This window comes from Parus major, chromosome 11, assembly GCF_001522545.3.
Source record: "Parus major isolate Abel chromosome 11, Parus_major1.1, whole genome shotgun sequence".
NCBI lineage: Eukaryota > Metazoa > Chordata > Aves > Passeriformes > Paridae > Parus > Parus major.
Genome location: NC_031780.1, coordinates 6,929,972 through 6,953,861, shown reverse-complemented (window position 1 = coordinate 6,953,861; position 23,890 = coordinate 6,929,972). Strand labels below are relative to the sequence as shown.

General features: G+C 41.7%; 2 protein-coding genes across 11 annotated transcripts in view; one reads left to right on the top strand and one right to left on the bottom strand.

The window, feature by feature from the left end:
* The window catches only part of CTCF (CCCTC-binding factor), a 31,478-nt gene extending 10,099 nt beyond the window's left edge, over positions 1-21,379 (bottom strand). Inside the window, exons 1-8 of one of the 10 annotated variants that reach the window (XM_015639592.2) lie at positions 21,126-21,378; positions 20,835-20,954; positions 18,325-18,474; positions 16,302-16,414; positions 12,671-12,765; positions 2,751-3,543; positions 1,953-2,123; positions 1,180-1,313 (exon numbers count right to left, since the gene is read on the bottom strand). In XM_015639592.2, the coding sequence (XP_015495078.1) occupies positions 1,180-1,313; positions 1,953-2,123; positions 2,751-3,543; positions 12,671-12,724 (1,152 nt within the window). In that variant the 5' untranslated portion in view covers positions 12,725-12,765; positions 16,302-16,414; positions 18,325-18,474; positions 20,835-20,954; positions 21,126-21,378. Of the gene's footprint in view, positions 1-1,179; positions 1,314-1,952; positions 2,124-2,750; positions 3,544-6,997; positions 7,084-9,432; positions 9,523-12,645; positions 12,769-16,301; positions 16,415-18,324; positions 19,599-20,834; positions 20,955-21,125 lie in introns of those variants that run through there. The other 9 variants (XM_015639594.3, XM_015639591.2, XM_033517156.1 and 6 more) reach the window with 9 other exon arrangements.
* Positions 1-23,890, top strand: part of LOC107209709 (C-factor-like) — a 136,335-nt gene that overhangs the window by 56,772 nt on the left and 55,673 nt on the right. The window lies entirely within an intron of this gene.

Genomic DNA, 23,890 nt, shown 5'->3' with positions numbered 1-23,890 from the left:
TCAGTGCCATCTTCCCATTGCACACAGCTACTTGCTCCTGCCCACTCTACCTCATCTCCCAGCTTCACTCCCAGTCTTGCCTGATGATTGTTCCCACACTCACTGAGGCCTGATTTAGACTCTCTGCTCACCTTACTGTTATTGAGCATCTCAGCCTCTGCAGACACTCTAAATTTTAAAATATCCTGGAGAAACACAGGGAAGTGGTGTGGGGAAGCAGTGTGGGGAAGCTTAATTCTTCTCTTCTGCTTTTATTTAGAAGGTACAAATCCAGCTCAAAGCAAGAACACCAACGGTATGGCATTTTCAACTCCAGCCTGATCATGCTGCTTAATCACCAACTTATGCCTACAAAAAGCAGCATGACCTCATAAGGACCAACTTGGTTATTCTTTCCTAATTTATACTATGAAAACCTCTGCAACATAACTTATTCAGCACTCAAACCACAGGACCTGAAGTGACAGCACTGCAGGCACAGCGTGGGCAGAAAAAAAAAACCCTGAAGCCCCTACTCAAGCTCTCCCACTGTAGCCTTCTACTGCAGACATCCCATTTTTTTAAAATTATGTTGCTCATCATCTGGCTCGAATTTCCTTTCACAATATAAAAGCTGTCCTATAAAATATCTAACAATACTGCATGGTGGGAAAGCATTCAAGAATGTCTAATCTGCTCAGGCAAATTAAGCTATCATCTAACATTAGCAAAGCTGCTTTTCACCAATACTGAGACAAAGGCTCATTAGTTTTAGCTACTGACACCTTCATGGCATAAACATGATGTGCAGAATGCGTGTTTCTAGAATGGGAGGGCACTGTGGACTGAAAGGACATCCCACTGCAGCAGGAAATGTCCGTCTCCTTCAACATGGAGCACACTACAATTCCTGCAATCAGCTTAAAGATCAAATCATTTAAGAACCGTGACAACTATTGGCTCCAAAGAGGAAATAAGTATCACCTAAAATTTCTGTAAGTGATCTCAAATTGCTTTCTGATTCACTGAGAAAACCTCACCATTTGCTTCCAAGAGCAGCCCTGATTTATAACTTCTTTTGCCCAGAGCCTTTCAACCAAATGGCCAAAGAGGAAATGCCTAAGAACAGAGTTTGTAACAGATGGTGAACAAGCTTTGAAGCGCACAAGGAAGCACTCAGCACTGTAACAAGTCCCATACCTCCACACTGGCATAGTCACACATGGAACATTTGAATGGTTTCTCGTGGGTGTGTTTGTAGCGGCGATGCCGAACCAACTCTCCACTGGTCACAAAGGCCATGTCGCAGTCTGGGCACTTGTGAGGGCGAGTACCTAACAGAGTGCAGCAGGACAGGAAGACAGTGACACAGAGATTTAGTGACAAAAGAAAATATGGTACAGTGCTGGTTGTGGATTTTTTTATTTTTTGTTTTTAAAGTGAATTAGCAACACTGCTTTCATGTTCTGAAAGATTAAATTAGAGCAACAGAACACACAAAGTCAGAGGTTTTGTATAAATAACTAATAGATTTAAGATCTTAGGGAATTAATATCCTTCCAGTGAGGAAACAGACTCCTTTATTTTTGTACCACTTGGTTGTTTACACATTAGAAACCAGCTAGTTAAACATAACTTCAGTAAGCAGAGAAAATGAGAGATTATGAATTACACTCTTTTTTTGGCAGTAAGGCACAACAAGCTGCAAACATGAGTGCTAATGCCCAGGCAAAGAGAACATTTCTATAACTTCAGGTAACTTGAGATCAAGCCCAGGATCAACTTTGTACCTGTGAATAGGATAAGCTCTGCACCTCATCTGGCCAGGCAGAAAACAACTACACCATTTCTTTTTTTTAGCTTGTTCCGTAAGAGGAAGTAGGAAAACAAGAAGGGTCTATCTTCAATTCAATCTATTTGCTCTGATGGCAGAGCAGATTCTACAAAAACAATGAATGCAAAACCCAGAGTACCTGTGTGAGTGTTGAGGTGGTTCCTCAGCAATGTGACTGTCCGGAAAGCCCTGCCACAGAGATGGCACTTGTGTGGTCTTTCATCGGTGTGGCTTTTCATGTGGCGGTCCAAGTTGGAACGACGCGGACAAGTGTAACTGCACAGTTCACACTGGAATGTCTTCTTTACACCTGGTTGTGAAGGAAATCAGCATTAGTCTTTGACAGTACTGTGGTCTACTGTGTAACACAAGAGGAAAGATTCTTGGGCGTGTAACTACTGCAAGGAACCACCATGCACCACTAAATCCAACTGCACGCCTGTGGCTGGTTTGGATTCAATTTTCACTGGTATGCCAGTACTTAATGTTCCTTCTGCACTCTAAAAAGGGTTCCTTAATGTACAGTTTTAACAAAAATCAAACATACTTATTACTGTATTTTACATTATCTACATTACCCAGCAATTGGTTAGGAAAAAGCCCACGGAATTAATTACAGCATTGGCTCCTGATGTAAAACATGCACACAAACTGTTACATGTGTTGTACATTGAAGAGAACAACCTTTTCAATCATAGTTGTATGAGACTATTAATGCCATAGTATCACACTTGTGGAAAATGATCTCCCAGTCAGCTTATAGAGAGGAGAAGGGAGGTGTACCCAAGAAGCACTGCAGTTGAACAGTTACATTGTGAGCAAGCAGCATTGGGCATGTCTGCTCTCCTCCCCCTTGCACATATTCATTCGCCTCAATCACACTGCAACCGCCACAATAAAAGCATTTCCAAAATCCATTTGCAGATGGGGAACTTACCTTTCTTTTTAATTTTTGTTGGTTTTGGTGGCTTCATATTGCCCACCACCTTTTCTGCATTAACCTCGGACAACAAACCCTCCTGCTGCTCCTCTTCAAAGTCATATACAGAGACATCCACATCTTTGCCTTCCTCAGTGTAGCGAAGCTTACTCTTTTTGTTTTTCTTTGTTTTTTTGGCTGGTGGCTGATAGTCTGGATCTTTTTGCCAATTGGGATCTTCCTGTGGCTGAAGCTCACCTTGTTCCAGTGTCTCCACCTCACCATTTGCACCCACTTTCACAACTTGGAAGCCTTCTGGTAAAGGGAGGGTGTGACAGATCATGGGCTCCCCCTCCTGCAGGCCTCCTTTGGAAACCTCGTTTTCATAAGCTCCCTGCAGTTCTTCCACAGACGTGGTGGCAACAGGTACAGTCACTGGTACAGGTACTTGAACCAGCTGAAGCTCACCAAGGTTTATAGGCTGCTCTTCCATATTAACAACCTGAAGTGTTATGATCTGTGTGTCATCCACAGTAGCCTCCGTTTCTTGAGGCACTGCACCTTCCATTACTTCGGTCTTCATTTGAAGAAGAGTTGGATCTAGCTGATCCATCATCACCATCTGCACCCCACTGCTGACATCCTGCACCACTTCGCTTCCATCTGCTTGGTTTGGTGGTATATGACAAGCATCATCTTCTTGTCCACCTTCACGGCGTCTTTGATAGGTTTTCCTCTCTTTTCCCTTAATAAAAGTTTCTGATTCCTCCACAATAGCGTCGACTGCCTCACCTTCCATTTCACCTTCCTGCTGTAAAAACAAGAAAATGAATGCTGCACAGCATCCAATGTATTTAACAACTGCACAAACCCCAGAGAAGAACAAGCCGCCCAACTGGAAACACCCAACCCATCCCAATCATATTCAGAAAACAGGAGCTGAGAGCTGTAGGTCTCCACGAGCCCATTATCACTGCAAACCAAGACAATCACAGAACACTGCCTGCAGTGAGACAACCGTATCAGCTTCTTGGAAAGGAAGGAAAGCAAGGAAGAGAGATTAAGTGATACGCATGTTCCCGTTTCTCAAAGACCACAAATCCCACCAGCAAGATGTACAGCAGTATTATTCCTTATTGAGCTTGTTTAATCATTTCACATAGCTTAGCAGTACCAGAGGCAGTCTCTGGCTAAAAATTTTAAAGGTACAAAATTACAATACTGTTACAATCAAAAAGCCAACCTTAAAGAAAGTATTACATCTGAGAACTGCAGAACTTTTCCAGGAAGAAAAGGCACTAAGAATTAAGCATAAGAACATAAGTTGCACTTATTTCATATCAAACTACTATTACTTCAAGTCTAAACTCCTCTGAACAACATAAGGACATAAAGGAGTTCGGCAAGTACGTCTCTTGTAAGCAGTTCAATTCCTGCTCCCACCTCTGGCACTGCTGTGCCCTGAGTGAATCTGAAGATGCACCGTGCACTCCCTCCCTCAGCTGAATGAGCCATAGCAGGAGACAACTCAGATAAAATCTTAATTCAGTGTAAATAATATGGACTCTGAGCTGGTTGAATCCTAAGGATCTCATGATACCTGTGTTAAAGCCATCCATACAATCACAAAAAAACAATACAGAAGCACAGCATTTTGGTGGGCCTTAACTGTAACTCTAACAATAGCTGCACACAAACAGAACACTGAGATTTTCTGCCTCCTCAGGTCACCCAGTGTTCTTCACTGCAGTTGGGGCAAAATTTTAAACTCCTGTATTCTCATTATGCAGGAAGATTGTTTCAAGAGTAATAAGAGCGAAAAGAAATTATTGTTTTGCAGCTGTCTTTTTCCCAAATAAAAGGAATAAGATTATTGCAAAGGAGCATTTTTTAAGCCAGTCTCTGTTCCAGGCAGTTTACTTTGTAAAAATAAAAGGAGGTCCCTAACCATGCCAAACAATTTCCCTGCATCAGGACACCATTTCTTATACTCCTCATTAAGCATTAAAAAAGTACCAAGGTCAATTTTGGATAAGAAGAAAGTAACAAAAAAGCCAGCTTCCTTACTAAGGCTGTGAAAAATTCCTGAATCCAGTTCCAGATTTGCTGAGACTTCTATATTTTCCCATTAGACTTACTGGCCTCTCAAACCAGCTAAGTGAATTAATATAAATATTTAATCTTCCTTGCTAACTCAACACTTTTAAATCCCCATACTATTTTCAAGTATCTACACTTAATCTTGCATACTCAATTTCGATTTTATACAAGACATAAACATAAAGCACAGCTATTAAATCTCCATTAACTTTAGAAATTATAAGACATGTAATTTCTATTATTTTTAGAGAATTCTTGCTTTTACTCTACTGTCTTTTCTAGTGTCCTCCACTTCTGCTGTGAAAACAAGAAAGCTCATGTAGTTCTTCAGGCTGCCCAGGCTAGGGACATAAATTAACATCGTGTCTTGACACTTGTGATGTCGTGGGCAGCCACAGTCTCCAGAGGGCACCAGATACCCAGGAATACCAACATATGGCTTCATGCGCACTCCCTGCAGGGATCCCGCCCCTCCTTTCCTTTACCACCCGTCAGCTTTTCAAGTCAGAGCAAATCCATATGGACAAACAGCTGAAGTACACGAGATGATGTAAGTACTTAACACCAGACAGCAGGCAATCAGAACAGAGCAGGTCTCTGGCCTACAGCAACTGCAAAAGTGTTTTACAATTATCTTAAGTATTTGCAGAGAGAAGAGAAGACGTTCCAGGTGACCAAAAGTGTCTGAACAAAAAAAAAAAAGGACATAGCTAAACAACACATAAAATGTGGTAAATGGGCAAGGAGGTAAAAATAAAATATGTAAGATGGAGGGAAAAAATGGCAAAAGTCCATCTGCAAAGCTAATGCAACACTGGCGCCGAGCAGAGGTCTGCAACCGTGATACAAGTACAGGCAGCTCTGAGCAGAGGTGGGGCCATCACAAAGACTGTCACATTCAATGTCAGTATAAGTTGGTAACAATTCTAAGTCACCTGAAAGCAAGCCAACAGGCCAAAATTTGCCAGTGTCCTCTATGATTCTATAGTGGAATAGTAGGAAGGCACCACTTCTGACTTGTAAAGCAGAAAATCCTGTGTCCACAAAAGAACAGGCCACTGGCACACATAAAGACTCTGGCACACAGCTCACATCATCAGGAAGTTTGCCAGCCTAGGAATGCAGGTGCACAGGGAGACCAAGGAAATGCCTGCAGCAAGCCTCAGACTAAAGACACTCACAGTGAGGGGTGTACCTGTGTGAAAGGAATGGATGGATTCTTACAGCCGTCCAATAAAGCAACTCGGAGCCCGCTATTGCTCCCCGTGTCACCTCTCACCCCGTTCCCTGCCGGGCGGCTACCGCGGGTTACACGGCGGGGCACGGCCGCCCCCGAGCGGCGAGATGCCGCATTGCACCGGGGCTGGGGCCGCTGCACCCCGACCCTGCCACCTCTGTCACCCCCATCCCTGCCTGCCGCTGCACCCCGACCCTGCCACCTCTGCCGCCTCCATCCCTGCCTGCCGCTGCACCCCGACCCTGCCACCATCCATGTCACCTCTGATCTCCTGCCTGCCCCTTCCATTGTCGCAGTACAGGCTGCATCCTGACCCAGATTCCCTGGCCTTCAACATTCAGCACATGGATCAGCACTTACTCTTACCTACTCCAAAGTATCCACTACAGTCCATTCCTTTCCATCAGTTAATGCATCTGAAAATGTCTGGTTTTAAACCAAAGTCTTGCCACAGGGGAAATGTCACAATACACTAAATGTCATATTAACAACATATAATATTACAGAAATATACAGGAATTGTCTCACTTGATGCTTTGGACAGCTCACAAATCTCATGAAACTGCTGAGATTTCCTCTGAAGAAGCATGGATTTACAAATTTCAAACTTCTTCAACTGCGGGGTGGGGACACAAGGATGTACCCTAAATTTGAGAGGAAAATGTATGGGTGCTTTCCTACTAAGTTCTCTGTAAAGACTCCATCTCTGCTGCAGTAAGCTTTGCCCCGGCTGTCCATGACACTTCCCAATCACTGTCTTGAACAACTTGCTACTTTTTTTACTTAATTTCTTTATCCTAATTCTCCTTTTTCATAAAGTGAGTCTCACAGGCAAATTTTATATTTATTGGAGGACATGTGCCATTTGCTATAACTAAGACCATTATAGCAGAACATTAGGAATAAAAACTGCAGAGTTTCTCTTAACTTTTTATTTCTGGCTTTTGTCTCCAGCTCTCTTCCTACCAGGTACAGCTACCTTACACCAACAGCTCAGTTCCACAATGACTGAATCTAAAAAGGAAAACAAAGCAGCAAGTTAAAAGATGCAGTAAATCAAGACTGAAAAAAAAAGCAAAAGAGAAAATATTCCACAATAAGGAGAACGACCAAAAAAAGACCAAAGAAGATCTGAAAACATAATTCCCACTAATAGCTCAAGCCAACCCTTGCACACAGGCTCACTCAGCAGGCTCTGCCGAGAGACACGGTGACACCGAATAGCTCAGTGCACTGTCACAATCCAATTAGCCAGGTAAGGAGCTGTGACATCCAAACAGACCTCAATTAATGGACAGCCCATCCAGAAAGCTGGAACAAGCAGAAATAAAAAGTGCTGTGCATTTCATACAACTGACACCTCATTCCAATGAAAGGAATCAAAAGGTTGCTTGAGAGAAAGTAATTTAGTGCCAACTGTCCAACTGATTACAGCACAGAGAGTCTCGGCCCAGATACACTCGCTTTCTTCCCAATATCCAATCTAACCATGCCCTGTGTCAGTGGGCAGCCATTCCCCCTTGTCCTGTCACTCTGTGCCGTTGTCCAAAGTCCCCCTCCAGCTCTTTTAAAGCCCCTTTAGGTACTTGAAGGAATGTAGAAGCATTGAAAACAACTTGCTGTCATTGTCAATGCAGAAAGTACAAACAAAGAGACAGGGACCACTAGTGCCAGTGCCTATTCATTTTAGTGGTATTATTTATAATAAAACCACTATCAAAGAAGCATTTGTCTGCCTCTCAGCCATGTTAAAATTAAGGAACCCTGAACTGCATCAAGTTTCATGGACCAAATTATACAAAAAAATTTATTTTTTCCAAACAAGGCACAGTCTCAAAAACTAAAAACACTAATGCAATTTAAAAGTACATTTAGTGCTGTAATACACACTTAACTTGAGAAAAAAATTTAAAACTCCAATAAGAAACAATGAAGCCAAATGCTATCAATAAATTTTTGACATTCATAAAATAATGAAAAGTATCAGCAGCTACAGTAGTGCAAACAACCCTTGCACCATATTCAGGCCTTGAATTCAAGTCAATCCACATCCAGATCCCACTCAAAAACTGACACGGCTTTGCCGCTTATCAAAAATTACATGGGAGTGGAAATAAAGCTTAATGTTAAAACATGGGAGACTTAATTTCTCCTGCATCCCCTGAGAAGCTCTGAAAGCTGAATAGAGGAATAACCAAAAACTTCAACTAAGAGTCTGCAGTTATGCACTGTATATCCTACTTAAAGCAAGAGAAAGATTGAAAAAAAAAAAAAAAATATCCAACACTGTTTATAGACAACAGACTTTTTTCTCCCCTGCTTGCAATCCACACATGTCTGTTTAAGTATTTAAGGGCATGAGTGGATGCAGATTAACTGCAGGAGTGCTTGGCCATTCTCTTTCCCACAATGAAACAGCTGTAACTTTTCCCTAAAAAGTCTCCCAGCTAAGCACAGCCAAAGAGAAGTCAGTTTAACAGGTAGGCAGCCTTTCCATTTCCTCCAGCAGAACTATCCTGGTAAGAGATGAACATGGCACAAGCATAACTTGCTCTAAAGCGGACAGACATACATCCAAACAGGCCAGCTGTGTCTTTCACATGCAAAACACCAAACAGTTACTACCAACAGGAGAAACTAAAACATTGGGTAAGTTTCTTTCATTAAGTAAATTTCTCACAGTAAAAACTTAAGGCTTTCATTTGGCTACTGCAACCAATTCCATATCCACTGGTTATGATTGCTACACGCCCATCTCCAGCTGTTTTCTCATTTCCTCCTTGCCACTTACAACACTGGTACCAAAAGCAAACAAGAAGAGTAAAATGGAAAAACATTTATTGCAGCTTTAAAAAAAAGGGCAGTCACATCAACCCACTATTAAGCAATTATTCTGAGAAATACTTCAGCATCTTGGAGGGCGTAAGGAAAAGCAAGAAACCTATAAGAGAAAAGCAAACTTCACCACAGGTTAATAAATGTTTTTGCTTTTCCTCTGCATGAAAAGCACGATTAAGTCCCAAGAAATACATAAACCAGCCATGGGAATGAGAGCTGCAATTGGAAAATGCAGAGTTGTACAAGGATGGTTTCCTTGAGTGCTGACCCTGTGAAGGGATCACAAAAGACAGTCAGTGCTGGTGGTGATTACCTAACCAAGGTGTCTGTGCTGGGAGGTTGGTCTAAATACAGCAAGAAGAGCACATTGTTCCAGGGAGTAATTCAAAGCTTTTAAGTGGATCCCTACACTAAACTGACATCAAGAGGAACCCACTTTTTCCTCAGTAACAAGACAGGAGACCAGATTTTTAACTTGTGTAATAATTTCATGGTCTCTGTAAGACAGGTAAACACAGCACTCACTGTCCAAAGAGCTGCTCTCAGCTTCCTCCTTCACAGTGACAGAATAATTCACCATAATGATCTCCATCGAGAACTAATTCCAGCTGAAAACTAATGCAGAGAAAAACAATTCTGTTAGAACATGTTCAGTTCCTGACCCAATTCCTCACACAAATGCTTGGGTAGAGGAAAGGGATCACCAGGGCCACGTTAAGCTGCAGTTTCAGCATAAAGTCATCAGTAAACCACAGCATCAGGAATCTTGTATTTGGTGAGCTAGGTGGCTACACTGAGCTGTGTCCCTCCACTCTGTGCCACCCACCCATGACACATGACAGTGAAACTGCTTTTGCTTATGCATACTGCAACCCTCTGGGTTACAGCAAGTCTGTGGGCAAGCAAAGTGTCTGAATTCCATAGTATTTATCTGTGACCAGACTCCCCTCCATATTTTTTTTTCACTGAGTTGTTACCTGTGAACCAGAGTTACCTTTTCCATAGGCTCCCATGAAGGCAGCACACTTCGGCCCACATCATATCAAATAATCTTTACCTTTGACCCCTACAAACTCCCAAGGGCACAGTCAAGCCTATCCCTGGCTACAGAACATTCTCCACAGTCAGCCTGGTGCAATGCTAGAATCAAAATGCATCTTGTGCCGTTTCTCTACTCCACCCCTTTTCTTTTTTCCCTGCTCCTCCTGCAACTTACAGAAATACTCCTGCCCAGGGATCCCAGCAAAGCTCTTTCCAATTTCATTGTGTCTCATGAAATGATGGAAAGCAATGAGAAGCTTCATTCAGCACTGACCCCTATTTTTCAGTCAGCAAGTAGCACACACCTGTGATCTCCTGCAATTACTCAGAATAAAGCTGACCTTTCAGTTTGGATCAGGAACTCAGGGAGTTCATGCAAGACATGGAAACAGAGTATATACCCAGGGCCCCCAGCCAGGCAGAAGGAAACTCAATTCCACATCTTTCCTCAGCTGTTTGCTGAACAAGCTCCCTCTTAATCCCTGCACCTGACAGTGGCAGAAAGCCTCAGATCATGGCTCTTCCAGAACTAATACTGCTAATTCTGCTGTAATAAGCTGCAGCCTACAATGGAGAGAAGAGCAGATACAATAATGTCAACTACTTGGAACTTGCATTGTGGAACAAAAGAGAAGAAAATCACTGCAGTTACCGACAACAAATCCCACACATATTCAAGTCACTTGAGATATCCTGTAACCTGACAAGGAAAGCCTTGATGAAGAAAGTGGACTGATGAAAGCATTTCAGCTTTATTTCTGGAAGAATAATTTTTATCTTGCTTTTCCTTTAGATTTGGAGAATTAAAGGTCTATTGAGAAGGTAATAAGGACAAAATTAGATAATGTTCTCAAAATCTGTTCCATTCTTCTTTAATTTCTCCTTCTGTTGCTATCTAACATTCTTTCAAATCTTTGTTTTAATTTTTCACTATTTCTTTCAATACCTGCTAGTGCATCTCACTAGATGATACTAGGTCTTTACTCATATAGAGAATTCTCTACTGAAAGCTGAGAAATGCCAGTGAAATACACTCTTATCAATAATATTTTAAAAAGTTTCCCTTTTTAATTTAGTTAGCAAGTCATTATATTGACATTATTAACCTGACAGTCCATTTCAGAAGGACAAACATGCAATCTAATCACGTGTAGAATACAGGAAGGCTTACACTTTAAAAGAAGCAGTCTAAAAGGAATTTCTTTTTAGCTGATGTTAGATCATAAGACTAATCAGTCCCTCCCTTTTACAGGTCTTCATGATGTAAAAGTGATGAAAGAGCTCATGAAAGACCATCAGAATACTTGAAGGTATTAAATTGAGAATCAGAAATTATTTCAGGTTAAACAGCCTGTAAAATCCATTACCACAAAAAGTGAAGCCTTATATAAGTAGATACTGGGAAAGATTCTTAGTTTTATCAACAAGTACTTGTGGCCATTTCTCCCATTACACATTAATTTAGCCTTTCATTTAGGCTACTAGCAAACTGCTAACAGCAAAAGAAGATCTTTCTTCAAAATAATGAAGAAACAGAAGAACAGGATTCTTTGGCCATCTGATGTGGTGTTGCATGATATACTGGCAATAGCAGCCACTCCCACACCTGAAAAAAAAGACCTGTGCAACAAGTTTCATGGCATTCTAGAGACTTCATAATAAGTAGCTGGATTTTGTTTTCCTCTAAGGCTTCATCTAGATGAACAAGTATCCAAGAATAAACTTTTGGGGAACAGCTATTTCTTTTATCTTTGCACAAGTACTCATTAAGTAGTGATACTCTACCAGGACAAGGGAATTCAGGCTTCAAGTTGGAGGAGCAGGAAGAGCTTATCCCTGGGATGGTAACTAGGGTTCATTGGGCAATAATAGCTGCCCATGCACTAACTATTAGTCACCTCACAAATCATACCCTGATGCACATAAGGAAAACTAAAGTCAGTGCTGGTTAACTTAATGTCAGGCTGTCAAACACAGAGGTGCAGTTTACTGTTGTTGCAGCAGGGACAGGAAATTCCAGGAGAGTTTTGAAAGCACCTATGGCAGAAGGGTGGTGGACAAGACAAGCTCCCAGAGCCTAAATTAAGACAGCCTTGCTTTTGAATCACAGAAAAGTCAGTCTGAATTAATAAGTGTTGGAGCAGACATAAACACAGTCAAACCCAGGTGAGTCCTTTAAAATGACCCTCATGCTGAAATTTTAAGAAGCTTCATTGTTTTACACACACCCTTAATTCATTTGGACTTGTATTCCAAATATTCTCATACTCCAAGCCCTAAAAGTGCTACAATCAACCTTGAAAGCAGATGAGGCAAAAAACCCCCAAAATCCCACAAAGGCACTTAACCTTGGAAGAAAAAATCCCTTTCTCCCAGGAATCAGTAAGGTCTCATTTCCAAACATACCCACTTCTGCAAAGAAACCATGCCTGCCTTTAAACTGCCCACTCATTCCCTCCATCAGTCCAACTATTCCTCATGTTAGCACAAGCACTTTCAAGACTGCAGCTACTGGTCAGGAAACCAATCCAGGCCAGAAACTCACCAAGCTAAGGATACTTATTTCCATCCAGACTAGATCTCTGGTGTGCCCCAACAGTAAGGGCAGGCAGAAGAGAAGCAGGGCAAAAGGGTTTCTACTAGCACAATGTTAAGCTTTATGTTCAGGAAACTACTGCCTCAGCATGGAACACATACCACACTTTAAACCCCCTCAATTTACATTTATGTTCTTGACGCTTCTGCACTTCTGCCTGGACTGATTTGTTCTCTTCATGCTGGCTATTCTTCATGCAGCTCCTGAGGTCAGAACTCACTCTGGAACAGAACAGATGAACTAGTGAAACTACATAAAAGAGAAAGGTAAGGGGCTGGGGGGTGGGGAGGGGGGAAATAAAAGCAGTGTTCAATATTTAATGCTTGTTTAACAAAAGGTGTAGTCCCACACGCCTAACAGAACAGCACTGATAGCTGCTTGAGGACCCCTTCACTTACCAAAAGAACCATAAGCAAAACCAAAGGAATATTTTAATCAGCTTTAATACTTTCACTAGGATGACTGAACTCATTTTACAAGCTTCTCTACCTACCTGTTCTCAAACTCTTTAGCATTTACAGCTCTGACAACCTAAAGCTCTGGATGTCTCACATCAGATTACAAGTGCAATATGACATTTTAGAGCCAGCTCTGCCTACTTCAGATGGCCTTTTTCTCCTGTGCTGTGGAATAGCACATCACATGATGAAGGAGTTTTTATAGCTTAAGAGGTGTAAATGAGAGCAAATATCACTCCTTACACACTGTCAATCCAGCAGTGGATATACTGCTTACATCAAATAACAAAATCAGCTCTAACTTTGCCACCCTGAGGAAGAGCAGCCTCTGCTCAGTGAAGCAAGGTTCATTATCCTTATCAATTAAGGGTGTAAAATATTCACGTTTACAGAAATACAGTATTTATAAGACAGCACATTATCTCTTTCTGTAATCCTTGTCACTCTGCAGTGTGCACACATGCTAAAAACCCTGGGAATGGTAAGGAAGTCCAGAGGAGTAATTCTCAAGAGAGGCATGTATTCTTGCTGCACTCAGTGATGAGGGCCAAGCAGTGTTGGATTTCACACCAGTTGGATTTCACACCCTTTGAATTTAAGTGCTTCCCCTCCAGGTTCTTCTGTCATTTATTTAGTACAAGGCACTCCAGTCTGGGTCATGGCTGCATTTTTTACTTGACAAGTCTATTTTTAATTGTTTATCAGCTTCAAAGAGCATTAGTGATAAGAGGTTTGTTGGAGCTATGGATGCTCAGTGATAGTGAGCTTTCAAACAAATTTGGAAATTCTCTCTTTTTATTCAACACACACTCTGCAAAAATTGCAAGTGCTATGTACAAGCCCTGACCAGGAAAGAGGATGCTCAGAAGATACACAGTGTTAGCTCCACAGCTAAGGGCATATTAAGACTGCTGATGCAAGCTGCATCCTTGCCAGGTTCCGTGCTATGCAACCCTAGAAAAGATTTCCTGAACTTCACAAACGTGTCAATTAATATAGAAAAGCCTCAAGAGTGAAGGACTTCTCCCTTCAGAAAATACTTGATGTAACACCTCCCATGTGGAATATCACCTCAAAGTTTTTTCACACACACAAGAGGACAACAGAATACACAGAATTGAATGGAAACATCTTTTTATCCACTTTGGCTTTCCTGAAATTTTGACTCAAGGAATAGTTTTCTTCCATTTTTCAAACCTAATCTTCTGCTTGACAAATGATTTAACAGTCAAGAAAACTGTTTTAAATAAAGATTGTACCCAAACTCTTACAAGGGGGAAGAGAAAACAAACCAGTAATTGCAGATCTTTTCTACACTGAAGACAAGATGAACAGAGAACATTTCACAGGGATCTCTGCAGATTAGCACTGATGGTGAGTTAATGCAAGGCACAGCCATTGCCCCTCTCTGTTTACAAAGTATTGGCTCTGATTAAGAAAATAAGTTACTGAACTTTAAGAGATATTTTGAAGCTGCTTGGACACTGCTCAAGAAGTATCAACCTATTAATGTACAAACCCAGGGACCTCCAAAAATGCAAGGCATTCTTGTTCTAATCCACTCCAAGGGAACATCCCAAAGGCAGAGTAAGTCACTTCTACTCTACTGCAAAGATAATACTGAACTTCTGTTAAATACCTGGTGTATTTTCTGGCTTAAAATACCTTGCAAGAAATTACATTCCATCAGATCTTTGACATATGGGCAATGTTTGATAAGCTTGAAGGAAAACAGGTGTAAACCAAAAATTTAAAGTGCTTCACATGTCCATTGGTGAGCTTAGAACACATGGGAAAAAACACATCCAAAGCCTGCCAGAACAATGAGGTAACTGGAATAGAAGACCTACACAGCAGAATAACAGAATGAGCTGTGAAATGACCATGGGGAGATCCTACTGCTACCTTCAAAGGGAATCAAAGAGAAGGTGGAGCCACACTCTTGGAAGCACAGAGTCAAAGGACAAGTGCAACAGACCAGCTACAATAATGAGTGGTCAAATATTGGAGTAGGTTGCTCAGAGATGCTGTGGAAAAAAAAAATTTCCTAAATATAATCCTAATTGACCTCATCTAGCATCAATGCTGTCCTTGCACCGAGTCAGGGGTTGAACCAGGGTACCACAGGAAGTCCCAGCCAAAGTTATTTTACCATTCTCTGGCACTACATAAAATCAAGGATCTACTTAAACTTCAAACACAAAACATTGAAACTTTTTTTCTATTTAAGCAGTTAAAACTATGATGCTCCTAGGACTGAGATTTACTTGTCTCAGCACTTAATTCCACACAAGATCCTGAGGCTCTGTGCTCTCATATACTGATCAGTTCCCCAGCAAGTGAATAGGTGTACAGTAACTCTTGTCAATCTACTGGGGACCTGCACTTTCAGAGTGGTGGATATCCAAATCCACCCCGTATTGAAGACAACAGCATTAGAAAAGCACAAATACTGTGTTTCACTGTTTAAGAGACAGAGAATCACATGTGCTATGAAGTATGAAGATCCACATCAGACGAGGCTCCTACAGGAACTTCAGTAAGAAAAGGAGGAAGCAGTACTGGCAAGAGACCTCACTACTATTTTTTTTTATTTGCAGGAGAAAACCCAAGACCACAGTGAGTAAATCTAAACTAATAAAAAAGGAAAAAACTGTCTTTGAAGTAGTAAGGGCTACTGCATGCTCTTTTTTCCAGATTGTTAACAATAAATTGTATCTTGTCCCATAGGCAATAGGAAAGGTGCCAAAAGGCAGATGAAAACTGTCCCTTGGCTGCCACAAATGGACAGCCTGTTTCAAGAGGCAGCACATTGTACTGACCAACAACTGCACTGGATGAAGCACTTCTAACCAGGAACAGCCAGACTGATAACACAGCAAGGACAAACATTGAATGCTGTCTCCCTCCTTTGAGTCTAGTGGAGATGGAAAAAACATCCCTAAGGATTTGTCTGCACAAGCCACTCAAAGCAGATGCCTACAAAAACATTACAGATGTCATGTCAGGCATCTAAATATTTGATAGTTGCCTCCATCATACTGTCATGGACGCTCACAAATTCTTCTTCATGTAGGTCAAAATGTTGGTAGGACAAGGAGAGGGTGCAGCTGCTTTAACAGGACAGAACTATTTCCACACACACTACAGAAGCAAAGCATAAAGTAGTCTGGCGATCATGTAATGCTCCAGGTAGCTCAGAACAGGCAGGAGTCAACAGCAGTCACTCTTCGGCAGGAAGGAGAGAAGAGCACTAATAAATATGGAAGGTAGGCAAGGATCAAGTAATCAATGAGTACCTTTTGAGTATTCAGTATTGCCACAGGAAGCGATAAATCTCTCTTCAAAGATCAGAAGTGGCAGTAAGTTATATACTCAGCAGGAATGCTGGATAACACTAACTTCTTCCATCCTCCAAAAAGAAAGAAAAGAAGAAAGGTTTTAATAATCTGATAAGCTTGAACTGAAACTACTAGCCTTCAAAAATGTCATCTTTTTCCAACCTGTAATCTGGAAATTCCTCAAGTGCCTCTAAGGGGTTTTCTTGCAGTACATATTGGGAAAGCAAAACTGAAGTTTAGATTGCACTTCCACTGCAAACAATTTAGCACACAGGAGAAAGCTACTGGTTAAAATATAATACTGTTAATTTATGTCATAGAATTATACAACCAAAACCAGAGGGTATTTTTAATTCAGTAGCATTTCCTGCTTTCATTTTAAATCTCTGGATGTCAGAAGTGGTTTCAAGGGAAGAGCTTTGCAAATCAAATACAAGGAGACAGAAAAACTATACAAGAAGCTGAAGTAATTGGCCAAAAATCACTACTGGTTCTACTGCAGTGAAAGGCTCTTCCAGGAGCCTGTCCAGAGAAACCATGTCTATTACAACATTAAACAATGGGAGAATTCAATTGCCTGGACAACAACTTCAAACATACAGGGAAGTTTACAGCTCCATTTCCAAAGAGTAAAAAATGTTTACAAATAGCCAAATGTTGCTATTACTACTTCTGCTCTTGGCTTCCTTTGCAGAAAGCCTCTACTTAGCCCAAAATATTTTGAGGCATGGTTCCATGAAGGCCCAAATCAAACTTGAGGCTGCATTTTTTCTACATCCAATTACATGCTACTGCCCTCATGAAGCAAATTCTGCTGACCACTTCATCACTGGGAGATGCAACTGCCAGCACACATGTGGAAGGAGATGGGTCAACAATCCTGATGCAAGCCTATTATTTTCCAGGGAAGCCTTGACTTTTACCTCCCTAAATGCTTTGGTGCTTATTCCCCAAACAGCAAGAATTGTAAATGTCTTTGTATAGCTTTTATTGCTAGGTTAGGAAAAAAGGAAAAAATTTCCTTTATCCAACATGGGCATAAAAAACTACTCCTGAAAGGACAAATCACTGTCCATTTAGTCCAGCAGTCTGTCTCCAAAAACTCCAGCAGGACACACTGTGTAAGGAGAGCAGTCATGTCTGTGGTTTACCACCCTTATCCCAACACCGAGTCAAAGGATTAGGGATCTTTGCCTCTGGACCTGCAGATCCCCTTCTGAACTTACAGTACCTTCACAGTCTCTTACCAAAACAGGTTTCCCATCAATTGTGGTATATTTACCTCATTTTTTACTCCTACAAGCTATAGACTCACCACAAAACCCACTGCATTTACCCATAAAGTTGGCCTTGTGTGAGCACAGGGAAGCACAGCAGCCAGACTGGGCAGAGACTGAGTTCTGTGAAGAACTCCAGGGGCAGCAGCAGAGTGACACCATTCACTTTCTTACAAATAGCCAGGAGAAACCAAAATTGCCAAACTCAAGCATCATGTGCCTCTGTTGAAATTACCACACAGAGGTGCACGTGGATTATATGCAAGTTTGCTCTGTAGCTCTGAGTTCTCAAGATTACATATCCCCTTCCCACCTTTCAACATAGGAAGATGTGAAAAAAAAACTTAGCTTCCAGCAATCTCCACCTAGAGATGCTTAGACCACCATCAAGCTATTCACTGTAACATCCTGAAGAGCTCAGAAAGTGTCAAACACTTGTGTCAAGTCTCCACACATGAGGCATTAACATAGCTTAAAATTACTGTGTTGTTTACTCCTTCTTCCACAGCTTTATGTTTCATAGTTTAATTCCTGATTAAGTCAGTATTTTACTCAGCATCCAGTTTAAAACTAGGATCACTGCAGATAATATATTCCCATACAACATACACAAATACAATATATAAAATGGGTCAATAAATAATTTTATATAACACAAAATTTTATGGAGCTGTGTTTCCTTTAGTGGATTCAATAAAAATCACCTTGCTTCACCCTCTCAGCATTTTCCACGCTTAGAACCAGGAAGGAAGAACTCCTCTGCTGATACAAGGACTGTCTGGGCAGCAGGGCTCTTGCCAAGGTCCTTGGGCTGCTTGGTAGGCAGCGAGCTGGACAGGAGCCAGCAGCTTGTCCTGGCAGCAGAGAAGCAACATTTATCTTTCCAACAGCTCCCCAATGCCACAGCCTCAGATCAGGATGTATTTAGTCACAAGTCTGGACCAAGTATACAGGACACTATTTGACACATCTCCAATATATATCAATATCTGCTTATTTTCCCCCATTCAGAAGATTTTACTGGTTTGATCATATTCTTGATTGAAAAGGAAAAGTCTTAAACCTCCCTCTGTTCAAAAAGAGGGAAGGTGGTTCAAGAGAAGACGAGGTGCTATCCATCCTTCTTCAGCACCTCTGGTTTATCACCTAGCCTGACCTCTCATGAATGATAGTTCTCTAAATATACAAGGAAAGGTCAGCACCTTGCATCTGGCTGAAGCAATTTTCAGATTTTTTTTTTCCACAATCTTGATTCAAAGATGTTAGGAAATTAAGAAATACATGACTACTCTTCATATCAATCCAACAATTAATCATCCTCCCTGTGAAAACTTAAGCTGTTTAATTTGAACTTACTGGGCTACAAATTTGTATTGTGTTTGACAGCAAGATTACAGCAAGCTCACTAGTATCCAGTATTATTTTGTCAGGGACATATCTGAGGACTCTCATCAAGTCACCTCAGTTTTGATGAGAAGCTGCACAGCACACATTTAACATTTTACTGCATGGCAATACAGCTTAGTTTTCCATCAAATTTGAGATGATTCCGTTTTCACACAGTAATTTTTTGGAGGATTTGGAGTGCTGAGGCCAAAACCATACATAGGATTTTGGGAATGACTTCATCCCATCCCACAGGATGGACAAGAACGTACCTCTGCTTATTCTACTAATGCATTTAAGAACTACGTTAGGTTCTTTGTCACAGCATCACCTTGGAAACTCGTGTTTATGCTGTTTATTCACTATGACTCCAAAACAAATTTCAATCACTGCTTTCTAGGAGACAATGTGCCTTGATTTAAATTCAGCTGGAATACCTTGCTCCCAGGTGCACAGCTTTACGTGTAGCAGCCTCAGCACACACACTGGACTGGATCTACTCCCACCTGACAATCACAGTGGCAGCCTTAGTGCCCAGTGATGTTCCATGAACCAGTTTATCGTGAACAAGTTTTTAAAGACATTTTTCACCAACAAAATGATTAATGAAAACAAATTGTGACAAGCAATTACTAGTTTTTGCTGAATATCCATGGAAACTATTCACTCTTGTACACCCCCAGACTAATCCTGAGCTAAATGGCATTTACTGATACTCAGTACTAGTATTAATATACAGTAAGGTCATCAAGATCAAATCCTTTAACAAAGTCAAGTAATAAATTTAACAAGCTCTTGTTTTCTTAAAGCCTTAGGTTAGTGTGATTAACACTTTCTATACTTTAACTAAATTCTGTACTAAGTATAAGTGGGAGACCTGGTAATAATGTGAACTACACGTGTGTTAACACCATGCAGAGCTAGTCAAACACCCAAGGTGTTTTGGGCACCTGCCACCCACCCTGCATAGCCATGTTCATCCACTCCACCTCCTTTTATTACTGATACATCAGCACTTTTCTGACTTCCTGGAATTTCACTAGTATTCCAATGTGCATGGACTATATCTCTTCCAATACTGCAGTTAAAAATATTCCTGCTGGTGAAAAATATACCAATATGCCAAGGTAAACGTCTCTCTCACCTCCCAATGTACTCTGGTGGGGGGTGGCTTTAAACAGTTTTGTGTTAAGTTTTGGCCTGTGTTTGGTTTTTTTATATAATTTACCTGCAGATGTTTGAGACATATACAGGCTTTTAATGATGATGCATTATTAATACAGACAGGGGTGCAATTCACATGCCAAACAATCTGTGATTTGCCTTCTGTTTTGCCAGAATTTGACAAATTTAATGATGTCAACAGAATTTTTTTTACAGTATGGGAAAATAAAAATGCAAAACAGGACTTTCAGTATAAGATGAACTTACTTAACCCCATCTTTACATTTGAGCAAAGCTTTCCAGCGAAACCCATGAAGCTTTAGAAATTTTATGAGTTTGCAGTTATAGCAGAAAAATAATATGCTGCTGCTGCTAGCTGACTGACATAACAATATCTATTTGGGCAGACTACTTGCACGACAAAGAGAATAAAAAATACCCAGTAGTTCAGCTTGCTGCACTGCTGCCATTACAGAAGCCCTTGCTGGTGTCACTGGTCAGCATATCCTAACTGATCACAGCCCTTATGCTTTTAAATACTTACACTGAAATCTTCAGGCAGCTGACAGTAAACTGTGGGAGGGCTTGAACTGAGGGGGGGTGGGTCTCTAAAAACAAAACTTTACATAAGAAATGCAACTCTATCTATGACTCAAAACTTCACCTGTAAGGATAGTTAGAGAATAATGCTTCGGGAGTCCATTCTATCAGAGATGTCCCCTAAGTCAATGCACGTTAACTGCGCCATTCTTGAGAGCTGTCTCTGCACTACTTCTCTTTTCACCTGTTAAGAACCACATTGGAAGGAAATTAAGATTTTATAGCTTCCAAGTTTTTATAATACTGAGGAAAACTTCACTTTAGCTTTAATTTACATTAGATACACAGTCTGAGTTGTTCTGTGTGCAGTTACTTGAATGTTAACATGATCTGAAACATAAAACTCCCTGCTCACCTTCTGTTTATTCTGCTCTTCTTTTTGATGTTATTTTTGTTAATCAGAGAAAAACAGATCACTCAGCTGAGCAGCAACTCTTTAGTTTTCATATTAGATGTGTCTGGGATAAGCATACCTCACTTAATTACTGAAGACTGATGAATTATTGGAGGAAAGTGGGAGGAGCAGCAGAACAGGGTGTTGTAAATGAAATTCAAGTATCCTTTAGCACAAAAAACAAACAAACAAACAGTATTTTCAGGTACAGTCAGGACAGATTCTTTCTAAGTTTCAGTAAAAAACCTGAAAGAACAAATGCCATGTATGACCCAAACCATTGTTATCAACACTAAAAATAACCAATAAAAGTGAATTTCCTTGATCTCTGTCTCTAAGACCATGTAGGTTACAGAGTAGCAGAGCTTGATACTGTATTGACATTTCAAGGTTTGGTGCAACAAAGAGTGAACTGGGCATCTGAACTAAAGCCAAATGGATGAACAGGGGTTTACAGTTAAGCAAATAAATCCGTACAGTTCAGTAAGTTAACACAAACAAAACAAGCAGTCAAAGCTTTGGTTTCTTTCAGCTCTTGTCAGTGTGTGTCCTCGTGTTCAGGTAAAGCAGTGGCCGCTCCTTATTACACGTATTTCTAGAGCACGTAACAAGTACATCTGGGATCCTAATGCTTATTACTCCCTTGAGCATTCTCTCTCTGGTAAAGAGGTAGGAGAAGCTAAAGTTGCCAGGACAGAGAATTAGGGAGTTTTTATGCAAATATAATCAATAATAAAGCTGAAAGAGCTCATGTACAAAAAACTGTTCGGACAGAGCAGGGAGAGCTATCCAGAGGTCAGTGGAACCTGTTTAAGTATGAGCAAGGAGTAAGCTGGCTTTGCTCCAAGAACAGGCCTAATAATACTCAACATCCAACTTCCAGAAATCTAGAAAAGCACTTCTTGGACACAAGGTCCTAAGGGGAGAAGATGAAATTAAATTCTGGAGTAGGCTGTGCACAGAAATTCCTTAACAAGTTAGTAATCCCGTATAATTAGATTTTTCAGGTAAATGCTAAATAAAGTCAAGAATAACATGGGTCAGCTTCTGGCATTTCAAGACAGCACTGGGAGCTCAGCAGGCGGGTATCAACCTGCAGCCCCAAGAGCTGGTGAGGATACACACAAATTAGCTATGGATCATAGTCAAGATCCACCCTGCTCACAAGAAAACAGCTCTTGAAATAGCTCCTTCCCTCAGTAACACCGCATGCACGAGTCACCAGCAAACTTAATGCTGTTGTGACAGTTCTCCAAGCTCTGTCCGAAATAGATGAGCCTTGATGTATTATTTCAGTTGCAGAGACATTGGAAGCTACAGGAACTCAAGTTTTGCACCTTTTGCTCAGATATTACTCATCAAAAAGACCCCACAAAGTTTGAGCCTTTCTGTGCATCCTAATAACAATTCATGCAAAGCAGATGACACTGAAACTGAGCAAGCCCTACACATCCAGAAGAAAAACAAAATGGAAGTAAAAATCCATCAACCTAGAAAAGAAAAAGGCAGCAAGAATTGCTTTGCCCTTATACTAAAATTGCACCTTTCTTCAGTTCTGTCTTACACTGAAGGAAAGTGTTAGGGAAATCGTTTAAGTAAGAAGAGCTTGAATATAGCACAGAATTATTTCTTATATTCACCAGGCTCCTGCAAAATCAACAGGCTCTGCAGAGGATGAATAAACTGGAGATTTTGAGATGATATTTACACACTTCCCGCACTGAAACAAAACCACGTACAATGGAAGTGGTAAACAGTGTTTTAAATGCTTCTAATGGAGTTAGAAAAACCTCTGGAGTTTATTACCAGAATTCAGTAACTGGCCAGAGATGAGGAACAAGCCATGCACGTATTCAAGGGGAGAAAGGCTCGGCGAAAAAATAGGAAGTCACAAACAGGAAAGAGCTCATTCTCACCAACAGGCAAGGCAAGTCCTAAGGATTACACTGAACGGAGGAGCCGTACAACACGACAAAACCCTTCTATCGAAGTCATTTTACAAGGTTAACGCAAGGCCAAATCTGATACCATATGAACATACATTCTAAAGAAATCTAAAGCTGATGTAGAGAACAAACAGCAAAGCGTTTAGACACAGAGCATGTGCAGTTTCCTCCTCTGCATCACAAAAAGAATCGTGTTTTGTGCTTCCCCCCCCACCAAGCAGCAAAGACCCATGGAAGGGAGGGAATAACGCCGTCCCTTGCCATGAGATTTCGGGCTCCATCCCTGGGCAAGCGCCCGGCTGTGGAGGCCCGGGAGGTTCCCGGTGAGGTGCCCCGCGAGTCGGGCAGCCGAGCCAAGTCCCAGCAAGTGACACAGCTGGTCGGCGGCTCGGTGGCAGCCCAGGTGCTCCCGATCGAAGCCTGAAGCCCCGTGGGGAGCCCGGGCCCGAAGTGGGGTGGAGAGGACGGGACAGGGGAGGGGGGGGTAGACACAGAACGGCGGGGCCGCCGCTCTCCGGGAGCGGCGCGGGGGGTGCGGGGGGGCTGCCGGCCGGTCACCGCGGCGAGAGCGGGCGCCCCCCAGCCGTGCCCGCCCCGGTGCTGCTGCATGGCGCTGCTCAGCCTGCCTTGCAGAGGGAGCTCGAGTCCCGCTCTGCGCCTCGCAGCGCCTCTCACTCCGCCGCACACGCCAGCGCAGCGAGGCGGCGGCCGGCGGGAGCGGGACACGCAGCCGTCCCCGCGGGCAGCGCCCGGCCGGACACCGCGGCAGGACACGGGCGG